At 35.4% G+C, this 23,003-nt stretch overlaps 1 protein-coding gene across 6 annotated transcripts in view; it reads right to left on the bottom strand.

Moving 5' to 3' along the window:
• COL11A1 (collagen type XI alpha 1 chain) overlaps positions 1-23,003 on the bottom strand; it is a 133,970-nt gene that overhangs the window by 56,011 nt on the left and 54,956 nt on the right. For all 6 annotated transcript variants that reach the window (XR_003529028.1, XM_027651641.1, XM_027651640.1 and 3 more), the window contains 19 exons: positions 22,486-22,569; positions 22,235-22,291; positions 19,807-19,860; positions 18,633-18,686; positions 18,476-18,529; positions 17,821-17,874; positions 15,056-15,109; positions 14,897-14,941; positions 13,520-13,573; positions 13,385-13,429; positions 12,892-12,945; positions 12,388-12,432; positions 11,164-11,217; positions 10,302-10,346; positions 8,738-8,791; positions 8,614-8,658; positions 5,310-5,363; positions 4,289-4,396; positions 1,736-1,789 (listed from right to left, as the gene is read on the bottom strand). Coding sequence is in view for 5 of the 6 variants with exons in the window: in XM_027651641.1 (XP_027507442.1) it covers positions 1,736-1,789; positions 4,289-4,396; positions 5,310-5,363; positions 8,614-8,658; positions 8,738-8,791; positions 10,302-10,346; positions 11,164-11,217; positions 12,388-12,432; positions 12,892-12,945; positions 13,385-13,429; positions 13,520-13,573; positions 14,897-14,941; positions 15,056-15,109; positions 17,821-17,874; positions 18,476-18,529; positions 18,633-18,686; positions 19,807-19,860; positions 22,235-22,291; positions 22,486-22,569 (1,068 nt within the window). In the remaining variant the exon portion in view is untranslated. The remainder of the gene's footprint in view (positions 1-1,735; positions 1,790-4,288; positions 4,397-5,309; positions 5,364-8,613; positions 8,659-8,737; positions 8,792-10,301; positions 10,347-11,163; positions 11,218-12,387; positions 12,433-12,891; positions 12,946-13,384; positions 13,430-13,519; positions 13,574-14,896; positions 14,942-15,055; positions 15,110-17,820; positions 17,875-18,475; positions 18,530-18,632; positions 18,687-19,806; positions 19,861-22,234; positions 22,292-22,485; positions 22,570-23,003) is intronic.

The raw sequence follows: 23,003 nt of genomic DNA, 5'->3' as shown, positions 1-23,003 counted from the left end.
TTTTAGTGGCAAATAAAATGCATATAACAAAAGTTTAAAATATAATTTCTTGATGCTCTTCTTTGAAATGTAATTATTTTTTTCATTTTTTTCCTCTTGTTCTTACTTATGCCTTTCCTCTAATGAAACTTGTTTCACACAATCATTCCAATTATCCATAAAAGACTTAGGGTAGTACACCTTCACAAACACAGATTCTAATGACACCCTGACTGATATTGACTGGTGGGACAAAAGTAAAATTCTTCTTCCTTTATTTTCCTTTTCTTTTTCTTTCCTTTTCTTTTAATTCTCTTTCTTGCCTTTTAATTCTTCACCAGTTGTAACTTTATACATTAATGAAACTGAAAATTCTAGTCTGTGAAGCCCAAGCACATCCTTTAAAATTAAAAGGCCAGTAAATAAACGACTCGAATGATGGGGCACTAATAGCCATGACTTCGTTGTAAATATGCCCAGTACTTTTGAAATTGTGCTAATCAAGAGGGACTGGATTGGAGGAAAAAAAAGGTATAGTGAAAATTATGAGCAAATGGCAGTACTTTAAGAACAATTCTCAGAAGAAAAATCATGAAAAGCAAGTATCGGCAAAAAGAATGATGTGAACCTTCTTGACAATACTGGGACAAGATTTCCTATTTGCTTTGCACAGCTAACTTATTTTTCGGTTGCTTTTTTTCTTACTCCCTCGTGTTAATTTGATCTGGACTGTGAATAAGTTTCCAAAGAAATCTCCAGTGAGTTACGTTTTGTAGCTGTCATTATTCTTTCTTGGAAATTTAAGCAACAAATTAGAAGAGTGAACAGTGAACACAGCTTGAGAGCTATTTTCAATTTAATGTAATAAAAATTTAATACAAGGAAATTCTTGACCAAGTCTGTGTTGGAAAAGAATCAATCAATTTTTATTTGAAATGTTCTATAATTTTTGTTATTAGAATGGAACAATGTAAGAACTCTTATTTATCTTATTTGACACAGTCTGGAGGTGCAATGTCTCCCTACTGGTCTCCTCTACACAAGGAAATGTCTATAGAACTATGCTTTTATTCCATTTTTTATTTCTTGCTAATCTCAGAAAAGAGAGCTTGCAATTAATTTAGCATGCCCATTTCCTAAAGCTGTGTTAGAACATCCTTGATAGAAATATATTTCATAAAAATGTTTTAAAAATAAAATCCTTCACTTAAACTAGATGGCTGAAGGATAGAGGTAGACATGGGTTTTGTCACATTTGTCTTAAAAGAAGCTAAAGGAAAACGTGATGAAAATAGTAAATTATATATTTCAAAGAAAAATGGTTTATTCTATAGAAGAAGCAGTAATGACACAAATGAAATCCTTGTACCACACTGAAAATTCCCATAACTATCAGTATCCATTTAGTGGTCAATATAGTGCTTATTCTCTTTCAAGTATATCAGCAATTCTTTAAATTTCAAGTTGTTTACTGCATGCCAGTTTCTGATGCTTACACAAAACCACAAGTCATGAGAGCACGAGAACATGGCAAAGGGTTGAAGGCAGTGTACTTAAGAAGAGGAAATATAGTGCTCCATAAAGAGTCTAACTTAGGGATTCCCACACTGTTAAAGATTTTACTTCAAAATATGACTGTCAAGAAAGAAAATGAGAAAAATGGCCCTTTCTTTGATGTCCACACCCTCCTTCTGCAAACACACAAATAAAATAACTAATGTCAAAGCACACAATGTACAGCTTATTTACAGCTCACCTTTGGACCTTGTCTTCCTGGATATCCTGGCAATCCAGGTACACCAAGCTTACCCTGCAATAAGAAAGCAGTGTTAAATTTTAATTTATCCTCCTTAGTGGTTCAGCAGACTTCTATACAAAATAATTTTTTCTCAACATGGAGTGATGATACTTCATGGAATATAATATTCAATTAAATAAATTTCTCATTTTTAAAATTAATCACCAGTGAGCTTAGCTCCCCAAAGCTAAATAAAAATCCCACTCCAGTGAATGAATCCAGAGAAACCAATGCCTCAGTGTTTTCTTTTCTCCCCCATGAAGTGTTGTGGGGCTGATGTCATTAAACAATTAATATTCTTTAAGAAATCAGGCTGTTAATAGGCTTAAGTGAGAAGAAATTATTTTTAGTTTATACTGTGTGACAGCTGACTTTTCATGAATAGGCATTTGAAGAATCAATACTTTTCTTGAATAGTTCTAAACTGAGACTATGATAAATCATGCCCCACTGACTATTTGTTGACAATAGATTTGTCAACAAATATTAAAAACTTGTTATGTTCAGAAAGGACTAATCAACACTGACATCAGCCATTCTCAGAAATGAAATACAGTACCCTACTCCATTGAGTTGGTCTCTTTAGACCTCTAGAGGATGAGTGATCGTTTGCCGCTTTCAAAGGCAAGGGAAAGCAGTTTCAGACTTTGAAAGACGGGAACTCTGGGGAAGAATTTGTCTGTTTTCCAGACTATCACATTCTGGAGAAGATCTCAATAGAAAAGATATGACTACAAAGTATCATAAAGTACTTGCAGTAACCTTAGGTAATGAAAAATAGGAAGGAGAGACCTGTATGGGGAAGGAGATTTGCCAAAAAATGCCTGTTGGTAAAAAATGCAACACATAAAAAATACGTTGTATATTATCATATTCTTTCAAGTGCCATGTGTCTGGTGAGACATTGTAGAAGAACAATTTTTACATTTATGAAAATAATTATAATGCTGCCACTTTCGTGCCCCACTGAAACAAGCTGCTCACATTGCAATGATTTAAATGTTTTGTAGCATGACAGCGCATCAAACTCTTGCCAAAATCAGTGGAAGTTTTATCCCTGATTTTATGATTAAGCAAGCCCAGTTGCCTAGGTTTTGACTGTGGATACAAATGGTTTTTTTAATGATAACCTCTTTTCTGATATGTTCCCCATTTTTTTGGCACCCTACTTGGGATTTTCTTAATTAAGCAAATGCAGCCTTATACCTACTTGGAAAATAGAGTTTTCTTATCACAGAATCAGTTGAACACAGTGACCAAGAGACTACTCTGGCAATTTCATTACTTTCATTACAAGACTAGTACCTTTGTATTAAATACATCATAGGAATGACAAGAGAACAGAACATTTATAACTGGTTTTATAGATTTTCCTAATATTGTGAGGAGGTCCAAGAGTTCTCAAAGATTATTTTAGTTTTTGAACTAAAATAAATATCACAGGACCAACACCATAGAATTCCTCTCTGACCCACTCTGTTCTGGCCAAGTATCCATAGAATATCCACAGAACATGTCTGAATTCTAATGGGCAAGATAAGGTAGAAAGATTTGCAGAAAAGGGAAAACTGTAGGTCTAAAATTTCAAGGTCAGCTAATGTTTTTTTTTCAAATGTCTTCTGATATTTAGAGCTTCAGATTCTGGACTTGTGAGACTGTTAGCGTACTAAATATGTCACAGTGAAGAAAAACTCCTTGAAAACATGAATCTACATTAATACTGAGTAATTTGAATATAAAGAATTAAAAATAACTCGAATTCATATTTGGAAATGACCAACTATTAGGAAAAAAAAAGGTTTGTTTTGTTTTGATATGGTTTACTTTGGGTTTTTTTTTACTTAGGTTATAAAGATTTGAGAAAAATGGACTATTTCCTAGATGTCCAGAATTAATTATTCTGCATACATCATGACAACAATAACAATTTTTACAGCATTCCAAATATTCATACATTTTTTTCAGTCAGCAATACTGAAAATAACTATTGTCATGAAACATATAGTTCTTTCTGGAGAATAGAAATATATTGTGGGTGAAGATAATATAACTCTTATTATACTGGATTGTTTTGTTGACTTAGTTAAAACAAAGTACACTGGCTTTCTGGTGTGAACTCAGCTTGCATTCATGTGAGAGAATAATTCTGTTTCTTTTTTCTATGTTCTTTGATTCATGACCTAAGGAATCAATTCGATGACCTCGCTATTTTCTTTGCATTGTGTTTTCCACAGCTGGCATGCACTGTATGTAATTTGGGATAAGAATGCAGTTGCCTTATATACTGGTGAAGTACTGTAATGTCTTTTTGTATACTTACAAAATAATGATTCCCAATACTTCTTCAAATGTGAACTCCAGTGGTCTATTTCAGTAGTGTCTCATAAATACTACTACTAGGTAGTTAAAGACTCTGCAGATACAGAGACTTCTTTTTTTAGTGATGAAGATTATGGGTTCCACCTATGTTATGAGGCAATGACATGTTTATGTTGATTTCTGGCTACTGACCTTTTCCCCAGCTGGACCAGCAGCACCTGGATCCCCAGATGGACCCGCTCGACCTTTTGGACCTTCTGGACCATCTTCTCCTCGGGGACCTGGCTGACCAATTTCTCCCTAAAATACATTGCCTTATAAATATGGAACAATTGCCTTTGTGCATATATTAGAAAGATTACCTAACATTACTTGAAAATAACTTTCCAGTTAATCTAAATAGAGATTGAAATCATAGAATAGTTTGGGTTGGAAGGAACTTATACAAGGTCATCTGTTCTTCCTGCAACGCACAAGGATATCTTCAGCTAGATCAGGTTGCTCAAAGCCCTGCTCAAGCTCCTATTAGGAAAATACTACTACTTATGTTCATCATATAATTGCAAATACATACAAATTAGACACTGAATATTACCTTCACAAGTGTAAGAGCCTAGTTGTCTTGCCTGAAGACAGTTGCATTTGTAAATTGTGTATTCTTATTTTTCCTAAATTCTTGTGAAGACACCCTGGCAGTCCATAGAAAGAATCCTGTCTTTTAAATACTTATATGGATACCATCTTTATGCATACAGACAACAGATACAGGCCAGGAGCCTCTAAGGAGTTTTTTTAGAAGCTCCACAACACTTCTTATGAAAGGATGTAATCACCCATTGGGCTAAATAAACATTTTGACAGAGATTCGCAAGATGCTGGGTTGGAAGAGAAATATCTTTATCCTAGATAGATAAATTGTCCTCAGGCAAATACTGGAGATCTTGGAATCTGGAAAAGGAGTTTCCCTAGGAAGAAGATTAGTGAAGAGGATATTCAAGACTGACATTCACTTCCTCCTTATAACTGTGCCTTTGTTGATTCACAAGAACCATATCTCTGCCTCAAATTTGTGCATGCACAGGGAATAATAATAATTTAAGCTACTAGCCTTTATTTTATTTTTTGTTAAAATATATTTTTTTACTTTAGTGATCCTTTCAAAATAATAACACTTAAACTTTTAAGAACATATGGGCTATGAATAAATGCTTACCCGGTCACCTTTAAGACCCATGTCGCCTTTAAATCCTGGAAAACCATCTTCACCCTAAAAAAAGACAGAAATTCATTTAAAGACTTTTAGTAATAAGAGGATTTTTTTTTCTGCAAAAAGAATAAGAAAATATGTTCACCACAGATTAAAATAATATGCATAAAGCAAGAACTTCAGACACAAGAAAATTTACTATGACTATTACTATTTTATAGAAAATATAGCTGTGCAATATACAAAATGACTTTTTAGTTTTAAAGTTTTTAATAACAGCTGTTGAAAAATCTAGTTAAAGATAGAAACAATGTAACTTTTCTGTTTCAATATGAATTATCTTGCAAAGTCTTTTCTTAACTCCTAAGCTGTTTTTGATTATCGCTCTTTTTAATATGGTCATCTATTCAATTAAAGAAAAAATTGGTGGCAAATTATTCAGTGTTATTCTTTTTGACAGCAGAACTTCCCTTTTTCTTTTAAACTAGCGTCTGAATAGAATCATGAAATGAAATCAAAAAGTTGACTAGTTGAGACATCTTAATAAATTGACAAAAAAACCTTGATAATAATGCTCATAACTTAAAAGAAGTAGACAGCAGTACTCAACCCTGCCTACTCTCATTGGTTGAAGTGGTTGAAAGAAAGCAGAAAAAAAATTAAGACTGAATCCATATACAGTGGCAAAATAGATGCACATTATTGTCATTCCTAGTGAGAATTACTTATTTACTGCCTACAAATTCTGGCAGAGAATTTACTTCAAGCAATTTAATAGGTCTCCATGCTGAAGCACAAGCAGATAGTACTCAGACAAGTTTCATTTACATCTGTATGAGTTAGTTCAGATGCAAACAGAAATCTCCAGATGTGTTCAGTGGAGTTGTTTATGCCTTGCTCCAGCATAAACGGATCAGCTTTTGGTTCAGCTTTCTTAGACTAACTCATCATAAAACTACTGTTCCAATATCCAGACAGCCAAGATTATTGACTCAGTTTTCATCTGATGCTTAGTTATAATCTGGCAGCAAAGGTCTTTGTGATGAATAAACACATAGTAAAATGTTTTACTATGATACCATTAGTTTTTTTGTATGCTGAAGAATATTGCTGACTTAGAATCTGAGTAATATTTGGACTGTCAATAAAGCCAAGAAAGAGTGATAATGTACTCTACACTACTGAAAAAAACCAAGGCTTTGTACGTCATCCTCACTTTAAAAAAACAAGTTTGCATTTTGCATTCCTGGGCCTGCAAAAGCTTTTTCTCCCTGATCAGCAACTGAGATGGACTGCAAGGCTGAAGCTCTTTTGAATTTGTTTGGAAGTTGTCATACTGTATGCAACAAATAACCCTAGAAAGGGAGATAGAAATAGATCTGCCAGTGGTAAACAGTTAAAAATAGGTAGGGAGACATCAAAATTAAAAAAAAAATAAAACCAAACAAGTAAATATAGATTCTTAATAGAATGTGTTCTTGTGATTCTGTCAAAAAGAATATGCTAAAAACCATTCCAAAAGCAGGTATGCCATGCTTTCTAGATGGTGAAACAAAGCTTTATACGGTCATCTTCTATTACATAAATTAAAATTTTATGGTGGTCTTTCCTAAAATTTAGAAAGAGGTGAAAGGAAGAGTGAAGAATACATCAAAAAAGCTTCAGTTGTAAAAGTTGCTCAGTTATGGCCATGGACAGTAATAATTACATGAGAACACTTTGCAACATATCAGCAAGGACTGACCACGTGCCAACTACTGACCAAATTGCTGCCAAATGAACTGAAACTCTTCTTCAGCTTTCACAGTGAGGTTCCAGCTATTGAGATCTACAAGAGGTTGATTTTATTCCATGTAGGAGGAGAGAGCTGAATGCTCTATTTCCTCTTCTGCTGTTAACAAAAAATAAAATAGCTAAAGAGTTCTAGTTACATTTACTGGCACAGAGAAAGGCCTCCTCTGATATCCCTGGGACCATCTTAGATCTACAGAGGCTTTCCTGAATGATAAGTTTATTTATTTTGGTCTCTTGTAGTGCTTTCGTCCATGTAATGGATGAAAATTTTTTATTTCAGTAAAAAAATGCCTGTGTAGCACACCCTTAAAGCACTAAGAGGACAGACTATGAAATATCTTTGTGTTACCTTCTGAGGTATTTAGTACAGTTCACTGTCTACTGCAACTGTGAGATCAATTTTTAGGAACACAGCAGTATTGTGAATATTATGCTAATCAGTACTCATTGATACAAGCAGATGTATACACACACATATCTTAAGCATATTTATATGCGAGTCCTGTATTTTATCTGAGTTGGATATTAATCGCTCAATAAGGCACAAGAAAAATCTGGGGTTTTGAACTGTCCAGTCTCCACAGGTATTAAACACACACTTTTTCAGCTTAAATGTAATGAGCAACTCTAGAGTGAGCATGCAGACTAGACAAACCATGGTTTAGGAAGGCTCGAAAATATCCAGCAGCTCTTGACATCTGAGCCAAGTGCTGAAATCAAGGCTTTTTGGCAAGACTGACTCTTCTGCTTGAGAAATATCTATAAATATATACATAGCCACCAGAGCCACAAGGCTGAATTTGCCTGTGTGGTCAGGTTTGCTATTTGTCTCTTATTTTGAATGCTGAGAGAAGTATGAATTTAAACCAATACTGGCTGCAGTTTCAGCCACTGCAAACCATCAGCACTCAGTACAGTTACAGTAGCTGGTGTTTGCTCTAATAAGAGCTCTACACATACAATTAATGGTCTCAGGGGAACATAAGAGCTTTCTTCACATTCATATACATGTATCTGACTGGGGCTGTCCATCACTTTGACAAAGCCAAAGATCTGGAACAAAAATACCTTGAACCTAGAGAGCCATTGCACTAAGTACATAAGTACATACTAAGTATATAAAAATACAAATCTATCTTATCGCTCTATCAAAACAGATAAAATAACAGTATTGTCACCACAAATTTTTCTCATGCACAAGCTTCTCAGTATCCACTATAGTTATCTACCAACAAGAGAAGGAATGTCTAATTCTCTACTTAAGGGCACCTTAGAGAGAAGTTACTTAAACTGGTGTGAAGAGGATTCAAAACCATTCTAACAACTGAAGGTTTTATATTCAGTCTGTACCAGCATAAATAACCATGGAGGTCACTGATTTAGAAAGTGGGCTTTGTATGTCCTTAGGGAAAGGAAAAAATAAACCCACTGCTGCAAGATAAAGCACACTGCAGTGAAGGAGACAGAAGATGTTGCAGTGAAAAAAGGGAAAAGAATTAACTGCGGTCAGATTTACCTTTTCACCTTTGGATCCCTTGAGTCCACGGACACCATCAGCACCCTAAAGGAAGAATATAAAGAATTACTTACACGCATATATTCAAAGGGGTGTGGGGAGGAATCCAAGAACTAAATCTTACCTTTACACCACGAGGACCTGGGTAGCCAATTGGACCCTGAGGACCTGGAGGACCCTAAAATATATTGGAGTAAAGAACCTTTGTTTGTACAGTACTTGGTTAGCAAGCAGTTCTCTTTTGAGTCTAATCCTTATTCTTTCACTATAATGCAGCAGGTCTTGTGTGAAACAGCAAAATAACACTGGGCTGCCTGCCACTAAGAAAAGTTAAGACATCACAAAGCACCTTTCAATGTCACTATAAACTCTTGGATCTACTTGTATATTTTAGAAGCAGCTATCTACAATATAAATTATCTGAAACAATGGTAATTGTAAATAGTAACAAACAATCAGAAACAAAAAAAAAGATGCGGATTAGAAATCAGTGGTGTTTTACTGGAGAAAATTTATGTTAATTATGATGATGACACAAGTCAAAAGTAGAGATAAAAATAATAGAGAAAATAAAAGTTATAGTTTAAAAAAAAAAAAAAAGAGAGATTCCAAGCCTGAAAGTTGAAAGGCTCGTGGTGCTATCAATATTGACTGGTGCCTAAAGAAACTGAGTTCTGTGAACAGTGGAAACAAAGATGCCTGGAAACATATCCCTGTGTGAGGCTGAGCTGCTCTGTTGATTTGCCAGTGTCTGAGATGAACAGATAACAAAATCTTTCACTAATGGGGACATTGTTAGTGTCTTTTTTCTCATTCCAATGTGTCTTTTCACAAAACCTTTAGACTGTTAACATCTCTGAGAAACTGAACTTTCTATCAAATTTGGCTGAAATTGAGCAGTAAATTCAAAAGATTTAAGGAACAACTGACGGATGGTCATACACCTGTACTTTCAAATCATAAATGCTCTGTGTAAACTTTATTTTCTTAAGAAATCAGGATAAAATGTAAAAGCCTCTAACAGATAACATTTTGGACAAATATAACATGCTGATGTCAGTGGTACTGTACTTTCTGAAATGTCCTATTAATTCATTCATCCTGTCATCCAGAATACAACTTTTTATCATTGCCCTTGAAAACAGTACTGAAACTGAAACTGATGTCAGGTGCTACAATGAGTGCTATTCCGGATAAATAAGTGTCAATACTGAGCAAGCAGAACAATTTAAAGAGCCCCAAGTCCCTCCAGGGCTCTACAAGGAAAAAAAAAAATTACTTTACACTTAGTTGAAGGTGACCTAAAAAATGCAAGGTCTCTGCACGCATTTTTACATCTTCAGAAAAGTAGGTTCTGAAGAACTCTTGTGGGTACTCCATACAACAGAATTGAAAACTCAAAATATCTGCAAGTCATTTATATGAAATGTATGCACCTTTTATTGATTGCCACTCTGCCAACTCCAAAATGAATTTTACTTTGAAAGAATAGGTTTTATATTATTTACAATGTCTATAATATTTCAAATACAATAAATATGTTTGTCTGCATACAGATGCTTTGAATGTGTCATGGGTTTTCTATCAGTTTTTTAAGTAGTTCTTGGAGCACTAAATATGTCATACGAAAAATCGTCAAAAATTTTTTTGAAATCTATGTAAATAGATGGAAAAGTTTTAAAACTCACCAATGCACCTTTATCCCCAGACTGACCCTCTTTGCCAGGATGACCCTGATTTAGGAGAAATGTATTTGATTTGAAAAATACTGTTTTTTCAGTAATGACTTTTTATTATAAAAATACGATCATTTAAACATTTGAATTTCAGGACATTAATCACATTTCTTCTGTATTAGAAGAGACACACAAAATTTTGAGGAAAGATTTTACTTTTAATACCAATTTAGTTTACATAACAAAGGAAAAGCTGGACAATAGTTACATTCATGTCAATATTTTCAGGAATATCATCATCATCCCTTCTGTTTAGTTAATGTTTCAGCAGTAAGAGGTTTTTAATGCAAGAGACTCTCAACTTTGATTTTGAAAGAAGAGTGATTAATATTGCAGCATGAAGACATTCCTAAAATTATTTTTAAAATTACAGAATTTATCACAGGAGTCAGGAGAAGGCTGATCTAGTTTCAACGTTCTACGTCTTTATTTTAAAATGTGATTTTCTTTTAAAATAAATTTACATCTTAGACTTTCTTCTATATCACTGACATTAACACTGCAGCACTCAAAACATCAGCCAATCCACTGCTTTTCTTTCTTACAAAATTTGCAAATTTTGCAAATTCTGCAAAAATTAAAGGCCATTTAATGAAACGAAAGATTAATAGATAATTGTTTATGAGTGAATAGGCTGGGGGTGGGCAAGAAGCTGTGAGGGGACACAGTCATACTCAGTACTAAAAGCAGTTGCCGACTTGGACTACCATTATTTTCCCCCTCCATTTTGTTTTTGCAACAGAGGTATCCATAAATATTTATCACTTGGTAAAAGTATAGAAACATTCAAGGGATTAAATATTTGGTTACTTACAGGAGGCCCATCAGAACCAGGAAGGCCAGGAAGGCCAGGCTTGCCCTGTGGCCCCTAAATACAGTAACAGACACCCATCTTAAGAACAATAGCAAACATGTCAAACACATTTGTCTATAAGAGCTAAGGATATAAAATGCAGTTATATGTAAATCCCTTGATGTGGATATCAAGGATAAACCAAAAATATAACAAAACTAAAGCCAGAATAACACTATCATATATATAAATGCAAGAGTGCAAGGCCAGTTCTTACAATCTTTAGCCAACACAAACCACCCACCACCCACATTTTTTAATGAGATGTTTGCCTGAGAAGAAGCTTCAAAATTACTCTATGAACATGCACACACATAACACAAGATGGGGAAGAATTCTCCAGTGTATAAAATCAACTGTTATTTAGAATTTCAGGAATAAAAGGATTCGCCAGTGAAAGATATCAAGTTCAAGAGGTAGAGTACAGGTTACAGAACCCCAGTGCTCGTAGCTGAAAGGCGTGGTACGCTTTTGTGAGAGCCTTGGAAATGTATATATTGTGGAAGCAGTCCATTTTGCTAGAATAACACTTCTTAGGCACACTGACAGGTAAAAAGTATGTGTATTGTTTCCTAAAATTTCCTTCATTTTCTCTAAAAGAATACAATAAACAGCGAGGAGGAGAAAAATCAAAGAAGAATTAATTGAGCAGGAATTCAGCAAAAAGGGAAGAAAAGTAAATCAGTGTAAAATTCACTAGTGACAGTTTTAAAATTACCAGAAGACGTGTTTCAAGCCACAAGAACATGTAAAAACAGATCAGAAAAAAACCACCAAATGACCCACAGTATGCAGAGTTATGTCAAACTGTAGTCCTTGAAAAACACAGAATCAGACTTGAGTAGGTAAAACTTTGTCATAAAAAAGGGATTAGTAAGACTAATTTTTACAGCTTCCTCTAAAATTAATTAACATACAAGTACACACTGTTTAATATTGTAGATGGGATTTTGAAGCTAATAACAGAAAATTAAACCAAAATAAAAGAAGTTATGCTTGTGAAAAAATATATGAGAGGAAAGCCAGGCCTCCATTGGTTATTCATTTACTTGATGATTTCAGGAAGATCTCCTGATTTTTACATTTAGGTTGCTATTCCATAAAAGATAGCAAAGCCTTCAAGCTCATAAACAAGGTTGTTCCACAGAACTGACTGCAACATAACAAAATAAGGCTGTAACTTACTTTTTCACCAGGAGGCCCAATAGGACCTTGAGGACCAGGAAGCCCCTATTAGAAAGAAACCAGTGTGAGAAAGCAGGGAGAACAATATACATACATTCACCCTACTAAAGGTCCCTCATTAATCTGTTTAAACACACTGGCAAATATAAGTAGCTTTTTTCCCCTTACAAGTTAGATCAGTTTTGTGTGAGCCTTTTGCACAAGCCACTGTTCTGGCAGTAGGTCTGTAACAAGATCCTATTCAGAACCCTCCTCCAGGTGTGGCCATTCCTGCTGCATTCCAGGAACACTGAATGAGTCATTTTTCTCCTGAATGAAAAATCCCTCTGAAAACTTGCTTAAAAACTCTGCTCCAACTGCCCTCGGCATATTTGCAGCATTATTTATAAAATCCTTGAAGCTTTATCAGTTTTGCACATGAAAAACTAACCTTTTAGTAATTTCCATTTATTAAACATTTGCTGCACACTACATCATATTTCTTAGGAGTTATTTTACACTTACTTGTGGGCCTGGAATTCCTTGCTGACCAGGAGGTCCTGGTTCCCCTTGAGGACCCTATCACGCAAAAAAATAGTAGGGCATTAGGTTTGCATTTCTGCACTACAGATCTTCATTGTCAAAACTAAAAGGAATACAAACTCATCATTGTTCCTCCCTCTTTAAAGTCTACCACCAACTTTCTATCCAGTATGATATTTTTTCATGCTAATGAATATCATGACCTTTTCTTTAATAGAGAATAACTGCCCACACATAGGACCTAAGCACTGGAGTCCATGGTGCTAAAGGAGCTTGAGAGAAATCATGGTTAGGCCTTCCGGCTGAAAACTGAGTAACAGAAGGCTTCTCTTTTCTATATAAAATCATAATAAACCTGAATATTTTGACAGAAAAGTTTAATTAAATGGAATAGATGCTATAGTAGCAGGTATGGGTGAATACAGAAAGGATTCTTAGAACTTACTCCCTTTCTAATTCCCAGTTTACTACTCACCATGTTTCCTTTTGGGCCTGAAGGTCCATCAATACCTGCAATGCCCTACAACAAACAATATAAACATGAGCAACATTCAGTGGACTTCCATTTTTTTCTCCTGGAAATTGCAAAGACAGATCAATTCATACATACAGGTTGTCCAGGGGGACCAGGTGTTCCTCTGGGGCCCAGTAATCCCCGTGGACCCTGTAAGAGAAGAAATACTTATTAACACCTGTGTGATTTTTTCTGAACAGAGACATCCATGAGCAGGACTGAGCAAAGGATGTAATAAGGAGTAGGAAGGATGAAGAGTGTTTAGGAAAAAAGAAAGAAAGGAAAAAGTTCACTGATAACAGATTCACCTCAAGGACACCCTATGTCTGAATAGGATGTCAGTGGAAGGGAAAGCTCTGATTTAGCTACTATATTATCATTTCAAAAAAAGGTAGGAGACTGCTATTTATATTTCCTGGTACAGAATACTGGGACAGCATCTTCCACTAAAGTTTCAGCTGTGTCTTGGTCTAGAAGTCTGACCTGAACAGTAGCATACATGTTTATATTCCTGGTCTTTTGAAAACACGATGGTGTGTCATATTCTACACTGCTATTCAAAGTGTAAAATAGTGTTTTTATCTTTACTAAAGATTCAATAAATAATTAAAAATTGCTAATAATTTTATTACAATAAATGCAAGGCAGTCTGGAAACCAAAATCGGATTTGTTCTTCTTAGCCCTAGAAATTTCCACAAAAGACCAATGGCTGTTCTCCTAAATAAGGTGAACAAGATTTGAGTCTATAACATAATCTATGTTATACTATGCAAATGAATATTAGTTTTTATCATTTGTGACATCACTCATGCCATGCTGCTAAAGTAGGCAGAACTGAGTCTCCAGTCTCCTCATGTATGATATAGTCACAAATCACTAACACTGACTCTGTAGCAACTTCGCTGTACTTTGTGAGTAAGTAGCAGTACATCAGACATTTAGGGTAAAATTCCCTTTTCTGAGGCTTGATTTCTTGCCTGCAATGCAGAACTCTGTTCTGCAGTGACAGCACCTGCAGAATTCCAACTGACAGCAGTGGAAATTCTGCATGTGAAACATGTGAAACAACGAAGCAGAGTAGTGTGAAAAAAGGGGTGAATACAGGCCTTATTTTCTAATAAGCAGATGCTTTGAAAACCTTTTAAAAGAAACAGGGGCTTGATTATATTGTCATGTATCAAGGTCTGTAGTGACTGATTTTACACAACAGGATAAGAAACAGCCTTTGTGACTCTGAAAGTTGTATATACTTGGCTGGATATATCCCTGGTTGAATTCTATTATTGTAAGTGGTGTTTCATCCCTAACAAAACTGTTAATTTGTTTGCTTTTCAGGCATAATCAGTATTCTCTATATACACACACGCAATAATTTTTATACCTGGAATTCAGAACAGTTCAACAGAAAGGAAAAAAACTGAAAGTGACTTTTGTTTGTAACAGCAACAGAAGAATAAGAAAGAATTGCTTACAGCTTCACCTGGGAGACCTCTTGGTCCAACTTCCCCATCTTCTCCCTATTTTTGTACAAAAGGAAAACAAGTTTTAGACAAAAACTGAACATGTATTGTGACCATGTTCCCATTACCTGAGGATTCACTTTAGATTTTCCTGTGTGAATAGCAACTTACTCTTGACCCATCTTCACCAGGTAAGCCAGGAGGTCCCTGTGGGCCACGGTCTCCCTGTAGAACAGGGAAAGTTATTAAAATAATGTCTGCTGTTGGAAACAATAATGGATGGGAAAGGAAATGAAAACAAATGTGTTAGCTGAAGTTTGATGTGTCAAAACATGTCTTGACATGGTGATACAAATCTGTAGGTTACAGTACTCAGTAAAATCTTCCATTACATTAGTATAAAAACAAATGAGCTTTGTTGAAAACTTAATTATTTGTGTTTGTAAAATTTCACTCTGTAACATTTTCTACTGCTACAAAAGACAGTGTTACCCACATTTTCCTTTGTCTCATCAACACCTTCCTGCTTTCTCTACACAGTGTATTACTGGCAGTAAAACAAGGCTTGTGTACATGGGTCAGAAGTTAATAAACCTATAGCTGGGCCCTGGAATATACATAGAGAAGTTTACTGACCCCTTTTCAGAACCACACACCTTGGCACCAGTCACTAAGAGCCTTGGGACTGATTTGTCTGAGGTTTTGGAAGGCAGCCAGACCTCCACACTTCCCTTCAGAGGTTTGGGCTTTTCAAGTCTATATACGCAGAGCCTCAGTAGATTCTGGACCATACTTTTAGGGTTTATTTTTCTTTCCCAATTCCTAAAGAGAACTAGTGTGCTACGTAGCTCAAACACCACCGACTGACCTCCTTGTGGGCCATGGGCTTTTAGACTGTGACTTCCTTCTGGCATTGGACAACAACCAAGTATTCATGCTGTTTACCTTAATTTTATCAGTGTCTCCAAGGAGCCTGACCACTGCTGTGGATTCTGGTAGAGATATACGGAGTCACTGTTTAGTAGCTCTGTTCTTTACACTTCCAAGCTTTCCTAGGGAATTTTAGGTAACTTCCTCATATACCCAAGAGTACACCCCCCAAATAGAAGAGTAATGCACCTAGTAAATCTAAATAAGAAAAGTTCAAAGTCATAGATACTGAGGTCAAAAGAAATATTGCACCATGTAGTGTGATCTGCTCTACACTGGAAATCAGGGAATCTCATCCATGAACTCCTGTCTGACAACTTGTGTTTGACAGAGGCATAGCCTCAGAGAGACATCCAATTTGCAACTCATAGGTGCAATATGACTAATTCTAAAACCAGTCTAAAACTTCTACTCTAAAGATATGGGTTTTCAACATCTATTCTTTTACAGTTGAAATATAACCACAATAGAAAAATTGCTTCCCTTGTCTTGCTGTGCTTATTATTGCAAGCCAAAGACAACTGAACATTTCCATTATATGTCAGTGTATGTGACTCCAAGAGCTCCAGCCATCTGATCTGGCTTTGAACTGAGCTGCTTTCACAAAGATCACAGTGTGTACATTTACAGAAGATCTCCACAGAAACACAAGAAAGTAGTGATTTTTATACAGTGGGATGAAAGAAATGATGAAAAGAAGTCATTATTTCCATTATTATTTTGCAAATTTCAATCCAAACTTATTCTTCTATTTTAGGGGGAGTTAATTTTTGTTTTTTAGGAAATATGAAACAAGTTGAATATTTAAAAAAAAATATATTTTTTTTATGACTTGGAAGGTGCCACACAAACAATTCTAGTATTCCAGACTGGAAAGCAGACACAAATTCCCTGATGCAGACCAGATTTCTGCTCAGCCCTCAGAGTGCGGCAGTGGCAAGTGCTTAATGCCGAGCCCCCTCTGCTGTTCACCTGCTGAGCAGGTTGTGTTTCAATTATGAGATGTGCCGACTGCTTTACAGTCTAAGAAGAGGAGATGATGAAAGAGGAATAAAAAAATTCTTTATGACAACAGAATTTCTTTCCCCATTGCAAACATAAAGCAGTATCCTTAGATGCTATTAAAAAGAACTACATTATGGCTCAGTAGCCAACACAGTTGAGATTTTCTAGGAAATGCAACTGTGCTTACCCATTGAAGGATGACGTAATAATTTCTTGGTCATCAAGCTTTAGCACATATGAAAATGGTTTTGTTGACATTCCCATTCACTGTTTCTTTTATGTTGCATTGCACTTACCAGGACAATAGTAAAGAAGGGACATTCAGACACATTGTTGCTAGCACCTACAATGCGGGGTATAATCTAAAGCAGAAATCCCTGATTGCGATTATTTCGACACTATGTAGGGAAAGATAAAACCTCAACCCATAGATTTGTATGACATAAGGAGCAAGTATTTTAGTTGTTTTAAATATTACTACAAGTTTTCCTAACTTATCTGACCTGACTGTGATCTTTCTTTAAGTTTCAGTTGCTGGAATAAGCCATACTAAAAAATTCAGTCTGCAATTCAAATATTCATATACATTTTGTTGAGCAAGCTTCTCAGCAGGTTAAAATTTGTCTTGGTCCTGATACAGAAACTTCATGCTAATTTCCTTTTCCTATTACTATTTCCTTTACAATGACAGTTGAGTCCAACAGGCAAATTCCTTAACTAAGAAAATTAGAGCAAAACCTAGCTGAAGATGTGATCTGAATTCTTTAAATATATTTAAATCATTACTATATATATGAATCGTTGCTATTGATTGATATTACTAAAAAGTTTCATGAAGAATGCATTGCCTGACAGTACAGATATTATTCTGTAGCGTGAAAAGCATGAAACACCGTTTTAACTTTCCCCTTATTTCTCAGCGCTATTCTTAATGAAGAGTGCATTACTTCTGTGACAGTATCAATTTGGTGTTGTATAAATATACATATTTTTCTTCTTACCCTGTTACCTTTGTCACCAGGGAGGCCAGGAAGACCATCAAATCCTCTGTCACCCTAGGAAAGAAGAAATCACAGCTTTAGCAAATGACTGCTACATTATGCATTGTTTACTCCGAATAAATTGCACCTTCCCTCTACAAGTTAATTTCTACCCTTGGTTATATGTACACTTTTGTTTTTAAATTAAACACATGGGGGTGATCATATAGATCAAATCTACAAAATTTGCTTCTACACATTGTAGCAAGAGAAGATGCCACATCAACTTTTTCCCTGTGCTGTAGTTACGCTATATATAAAAAGAAGTTCACACTGAAATTAAAATCTTGATTCTAGTTGCACTTTGCAGTTGCAAAACTGACTTTACTATTACTGATACTCTGAAACTAGAAACTGACTCAGAGAGAGAGAAATCATGCCCCAAGAATCAAGTTTCTTCAAGGTCAGACTACTAGCCATTAACATTAATTACCATATTTTAAATGGATGATTCATTCTCAGCTCTTGCTTCTGACCCAGCTATCTGACACCTCAGTATTTTCACTTAAGAGAAGAATTTTGGGTTGGCCTGGATGAAACTGTGGTACCTACATAAAATCTGTCTAGCCCCTTCCAAGACTGCAATAAAGCCTCAGGTCTTATTATTATTATTTACCTTTGCACCAGGTTCACCTGGCATTCCTCTGGCACCATCAGCTCCAGGCCGTCCCTGCAAAAGCCAAAAGGGGCAAACATTTGAAAATGCAGTGGAATCAGTTAATATTTAATAAAAACTATTTACCCAGTACAGAACTGATCCATATGCTACCTACCCTTTTGCCAGCTTTTCCACTTGGACCAGGGGCACCTTGAACACCACGAGGACCCTGAATTTAAAGAGTGCAATTCTTAGAATCACATTAATGTCAGCTAGAAGTTAGTTAAAAACCTCACCTCAAGAACAGGATAAGATTTTTTTATACACAAAGCTGCACTGTTCCCCCAGGAGATGGATTCTGGTTCCCAAATTCCCATTAGTTTTAAAAGAACATGGGCACCCAAACTGGCCTTAGCACTACCAATTTTAACCCTAGTTTTCATGAGATGGCACTATCCATGGCATAATTCATCCTTTTAATGTAAAAGTTTCTCACACTCTTTCCATGACTTTGGAGATCTTAGTCCTGTAGCTTCTTCCTCTCAGGCCAAAATTATTTAGTCATATTATAAATATTTGATGAAAACTAAGAGTGCTTATTTCAGATCCCTGACTTATACACAAACATGAGCTGTGCTGATAAACAGTTCACATGCTGCCTTAGCGTTACACAACATGGTTTTAAGTACAGGGAGAGTGAAAAATCTAATTTCACTTTTCAAACATATGTTACTTTGACTGATGACTGTGTGGGCATGACTGTAGAAATTTTCTCATCCTCCATCCAAATGTTGGTGAAAAAAGCAATGGTAAGGGCCAGCCATCCAAAAATAATTTCAGTGCTCTTTAACATCACTACATAGCAGTTTATATAATAGTAAGCTGAAAAGCAAAGCATGCACTGATTCCTAAAGACTTATTCTTGCTATGTCACGTCTTTCTTGAAAATAGGTTCTCTAATTATGAATTAAATTCAACCTCCCTCATCTCTGTATGACAGAGGCCCAGGTCATACAGTTGCAGACTAATGTGATTATTGAACACAGAAAAGGGCCTGAAGTGACAATATTAAAACAGGGTTTCAAGTGATAACACTCTACATGTGATAATTGCTCTTTGTTATACAAAGATTGTTACTTTCATTTTTCAAAATGAACAATCAAGCTATTGATTTTAATTAAGATTTTAATATTGATCAAGCTATTGAATTTAATTAAGATAGTATCATAAAAGCTATTTGTCTTCAATTACATGCAGAAAGCATATAATTGATTAATTTCTTCTAATTGATATGAATACATTTTTTTTAAGATAAACACTCTCAAACATAACAGGGAATATTATTGTACCTGGGGACCTGGTTCACCACTTTCACCCTTAGCACCTGCTGCTCCAGGTCCACCCTTGATGAAAAAAAGCAACATACATTGTGTAAATGCACAAAAGCCTCCTTAAATTAAGAAGTTACCTTCTATTTCTATACATGAATTACAGGGAGCAATAACAATCTTCTATTCAGCAGGAGGTATGAATTTACCATTTGAATCTACAGATAGCCACGATATATCATGTCTAGACACTGGTTCTAGGTACGTAAAAATAGTTCTTCCTGAAGAGAACTCTTATCGATTTGAAGGAGATCAAATGTAACTCTTTGTTCTATATTAATATTTGAGAGCTAAATATGAGCACAGTAAGAACATAAGTAATGCAAACAGAAGTGCATTCATCATAGGGAAGGCAACAGAAGCAAAAGCCACCTCTTTTTACCTTTCTCTATTTGTGTTGTACAGAAAATAACAGAGTTCAATCCGAAGATCACTATAGTCAAAGAAAAATACCCTGTCTAATCTTGTAATGAACTTTTAATCAAGTCCTTTGTGCATTCGACCCAGCAGAAGTGGAGAATCTATATAACTACATCTCCTTATTATTACGAAATGATGATACAGATTTTAAGAGTAAATTTTACTCATAAAGAGACCTTCAAGATATTCCTGAAGATATTCCTTCGAGGCAAGATACTGTACATGGAATCTGGGGCAGAACTAGTCAAAGTTAGTGGTCTCACTAAAACAGACAAAACAAACCAAAAAAATCTTGACATGCACACACAGAATACAGGTTCAGGGAAAGAACACACGGGAGTTTGCTACTACACACAAAAGAATTTTTGCATGTCTGACCTTTGAAACAGGTTGTCACTCGATCTATGTATTTAATATGAAATGCTGCAGACCTTTGAAAATTGATAATCCTCCTATGTTCACCATTGTGAACACTGAAAGAAAGAAGTAATCTCGTGGTTTGCCTTAGTGCTGAGTCTCCCATCCTGGAGTGGAAAGATTCCCACTGACCTTGTAGGTATTGAAAGTCAAGTCCTATCCAAAATGAAAATCAGATCCCAAACTGGTACTGGCAGTGGAAAGAAGATTGGCTTTGGTAAGTGGTGACTGTCGCTTTGGGTTTCTCTGATGTAAGTTTTTTTTTTTAATATAATTAATTACATTTAATATTTGTAGGCAGAAATTTATTTTGTATGCTGTGTTAATTAAGCATGGGAACTCCAGACTCAGTCGAGGTTACATTGGGGCTTTGACACTGCTATGGTTAAGGTTTTTAGTGACTAATACATTTGTAAATGCACCTTTTATTTCACAAAATACATTTCATATTAGGAGTAAAAGCTCCAACTTTTTCATTCTTAAAAGAAGCTAGGCAGACAAACAATTTACAGACCAATAAACTTGTTTTTGCAACTGTAGGCAAAAAATGTTGCTAGATCAAAGAGTTGGATTTCTAGAGCCTCCTGGTGGTTTAGAAGCAAAACAACTATCAATATTATTCATTTGTTGAACTTTGCATACAGAAATTCATGAAGGCTTTTAAAACATGAAAGCATGAGTATGAGGCCAGGTCAAACCACTGTCAATATTATAACAGTTTTTACAAAGTACTCCTGGCTTACAGAAATGCTACAGTTTTTTTGTCTATATAGACTGAATGTTACCCTGCAGGTCACTTGATTTAAATACACTGCTGAAAATAGTGTATGAGTTTGTTAAATAGACCAAATATGTTTGACTATTTGTCAGTATTGCATATCTAATCACGATGAATCAGGAGTCTGCGAGACAGATTCTCTACTTGGTAGCGACTATTTACTTTGGAAGAATTACTCTAGAGAAGAATTGCTCTTGTACAGATCTGCTTAAAAATACAAGCAAAGTATATAGACTTTGTATAAATATTAGGTTTTTTAACATCCACAGGGCCATTTCCAGATCATTTGGTATTAGGAGTCAAGTAAAATTCACGACTGAAGTAAAAAAAGTATAATTCTTTTAGAAATCTGCATGGCTCTTAATTGCTTAAAGGAATGCCTCTTAAAAACTTTCTAGATTCCACTTAAATATTGAGCAAAGGTGATTCTGCACACACTTTATTATCTCCTACTGTAGAGCTTCACATTTACCACAAGAAATTGTATGAATATTATTACAGAGATGACTGACTGTAGAGACATATGTAATTATCTATGTTATACTATTTACTAGTTTTGTAAGTCTACCAGTGTGCTCTATCCAAACACCACAAAATCTACAATAAAAGCCTATTTAGTATTGCAGACCTTGAATAAGAATACAAGCTATGGCTTTAATTACATAATATCAATTTCAAATAAAATAAGCACAAATACAGAGGTGTAGGCAAGACCAGAATGGGATCCATGTCCTGCATTACTGTGTTCTTAAACCTCTGTCCCCGCTTACATACCACAGGACCTGGTCTTCCAGTGAGTCCCATAGGACCAGGTGGACCTCTCATAGCAATCTGAGAAAACAAACAGAACATCAGGTATCATGAAAAAGCTGTGAGCCAGCATACATATTCTACATTAATACAATTTCACAATGTGTTAACAAATAGCCCCCATCTTTGACTTCATATCCTGCATGATATAAAACAGATCGGGTTTTGGAGCTCTACCCTTGTGGCAGTTTTGTTTGAAGGTTCCTTGTGCTCACCCTAGCTTGCTGAAGAATGGCTTGTGCTTGAGCTTCCTGAGCTGAGATTGTAGGGCCTTTCTCACCATCTCCACCGAAGCGGAACTGCAAATATAAACACAAGAAAAGGACTCAGAATTTATCAAATCAAATTCATATTTGTTTTTTTGCTGCAACTGTGCAAACCACTTCAAAGACAAAAGGTCACAGTCTAGTTCATTCCACTGACTTCAGAAGATCCAGGCCACTGGATCCGAGATGAATATAAAGCCATTGGTAATAGTTTAGAATTGAGGTCTAAATCTAAACTCTTAAGAGTAAATATTTTCTTGATTTCATAGGATTTTGGTTTTCATTTTATTTGTTTGCTTGCTTATTTGTTTCAAAAAGAGGCCAAAATAGACTCTTAATTTTCTGCAAGACTTCAATAAAAATGGCTATCAAAATTAATGAGTTCTCTGTACGTTGGTAGTTACCGACAGAAAAAAATGCAATTTAATTTAGGGTAGACTTAAATTTGAAAAATGATTGATATCTCA

This window comes from Corapipo altera, unplaced genomic scaffold (genome assembly GCF_003945725.1).
Source record: "Corapipo altera isolate COAL_440 unplaced genomic scaffold, ASM394572v1 57, whole genome shotgun sequence".
In the NCBI taxonomy this organism is placed as follows: domain Eukaryota; kingdom Metazoa; phylum Chordata; class Aves; order Passeriformes; family Pipridae; genus Corapipo; species Corapipo altera.
The sequence above is the reverse complement of the archived record's forward strand: the minus strand, read 5'-3'. Positions and strand labels throughout refer to the sequence as shown.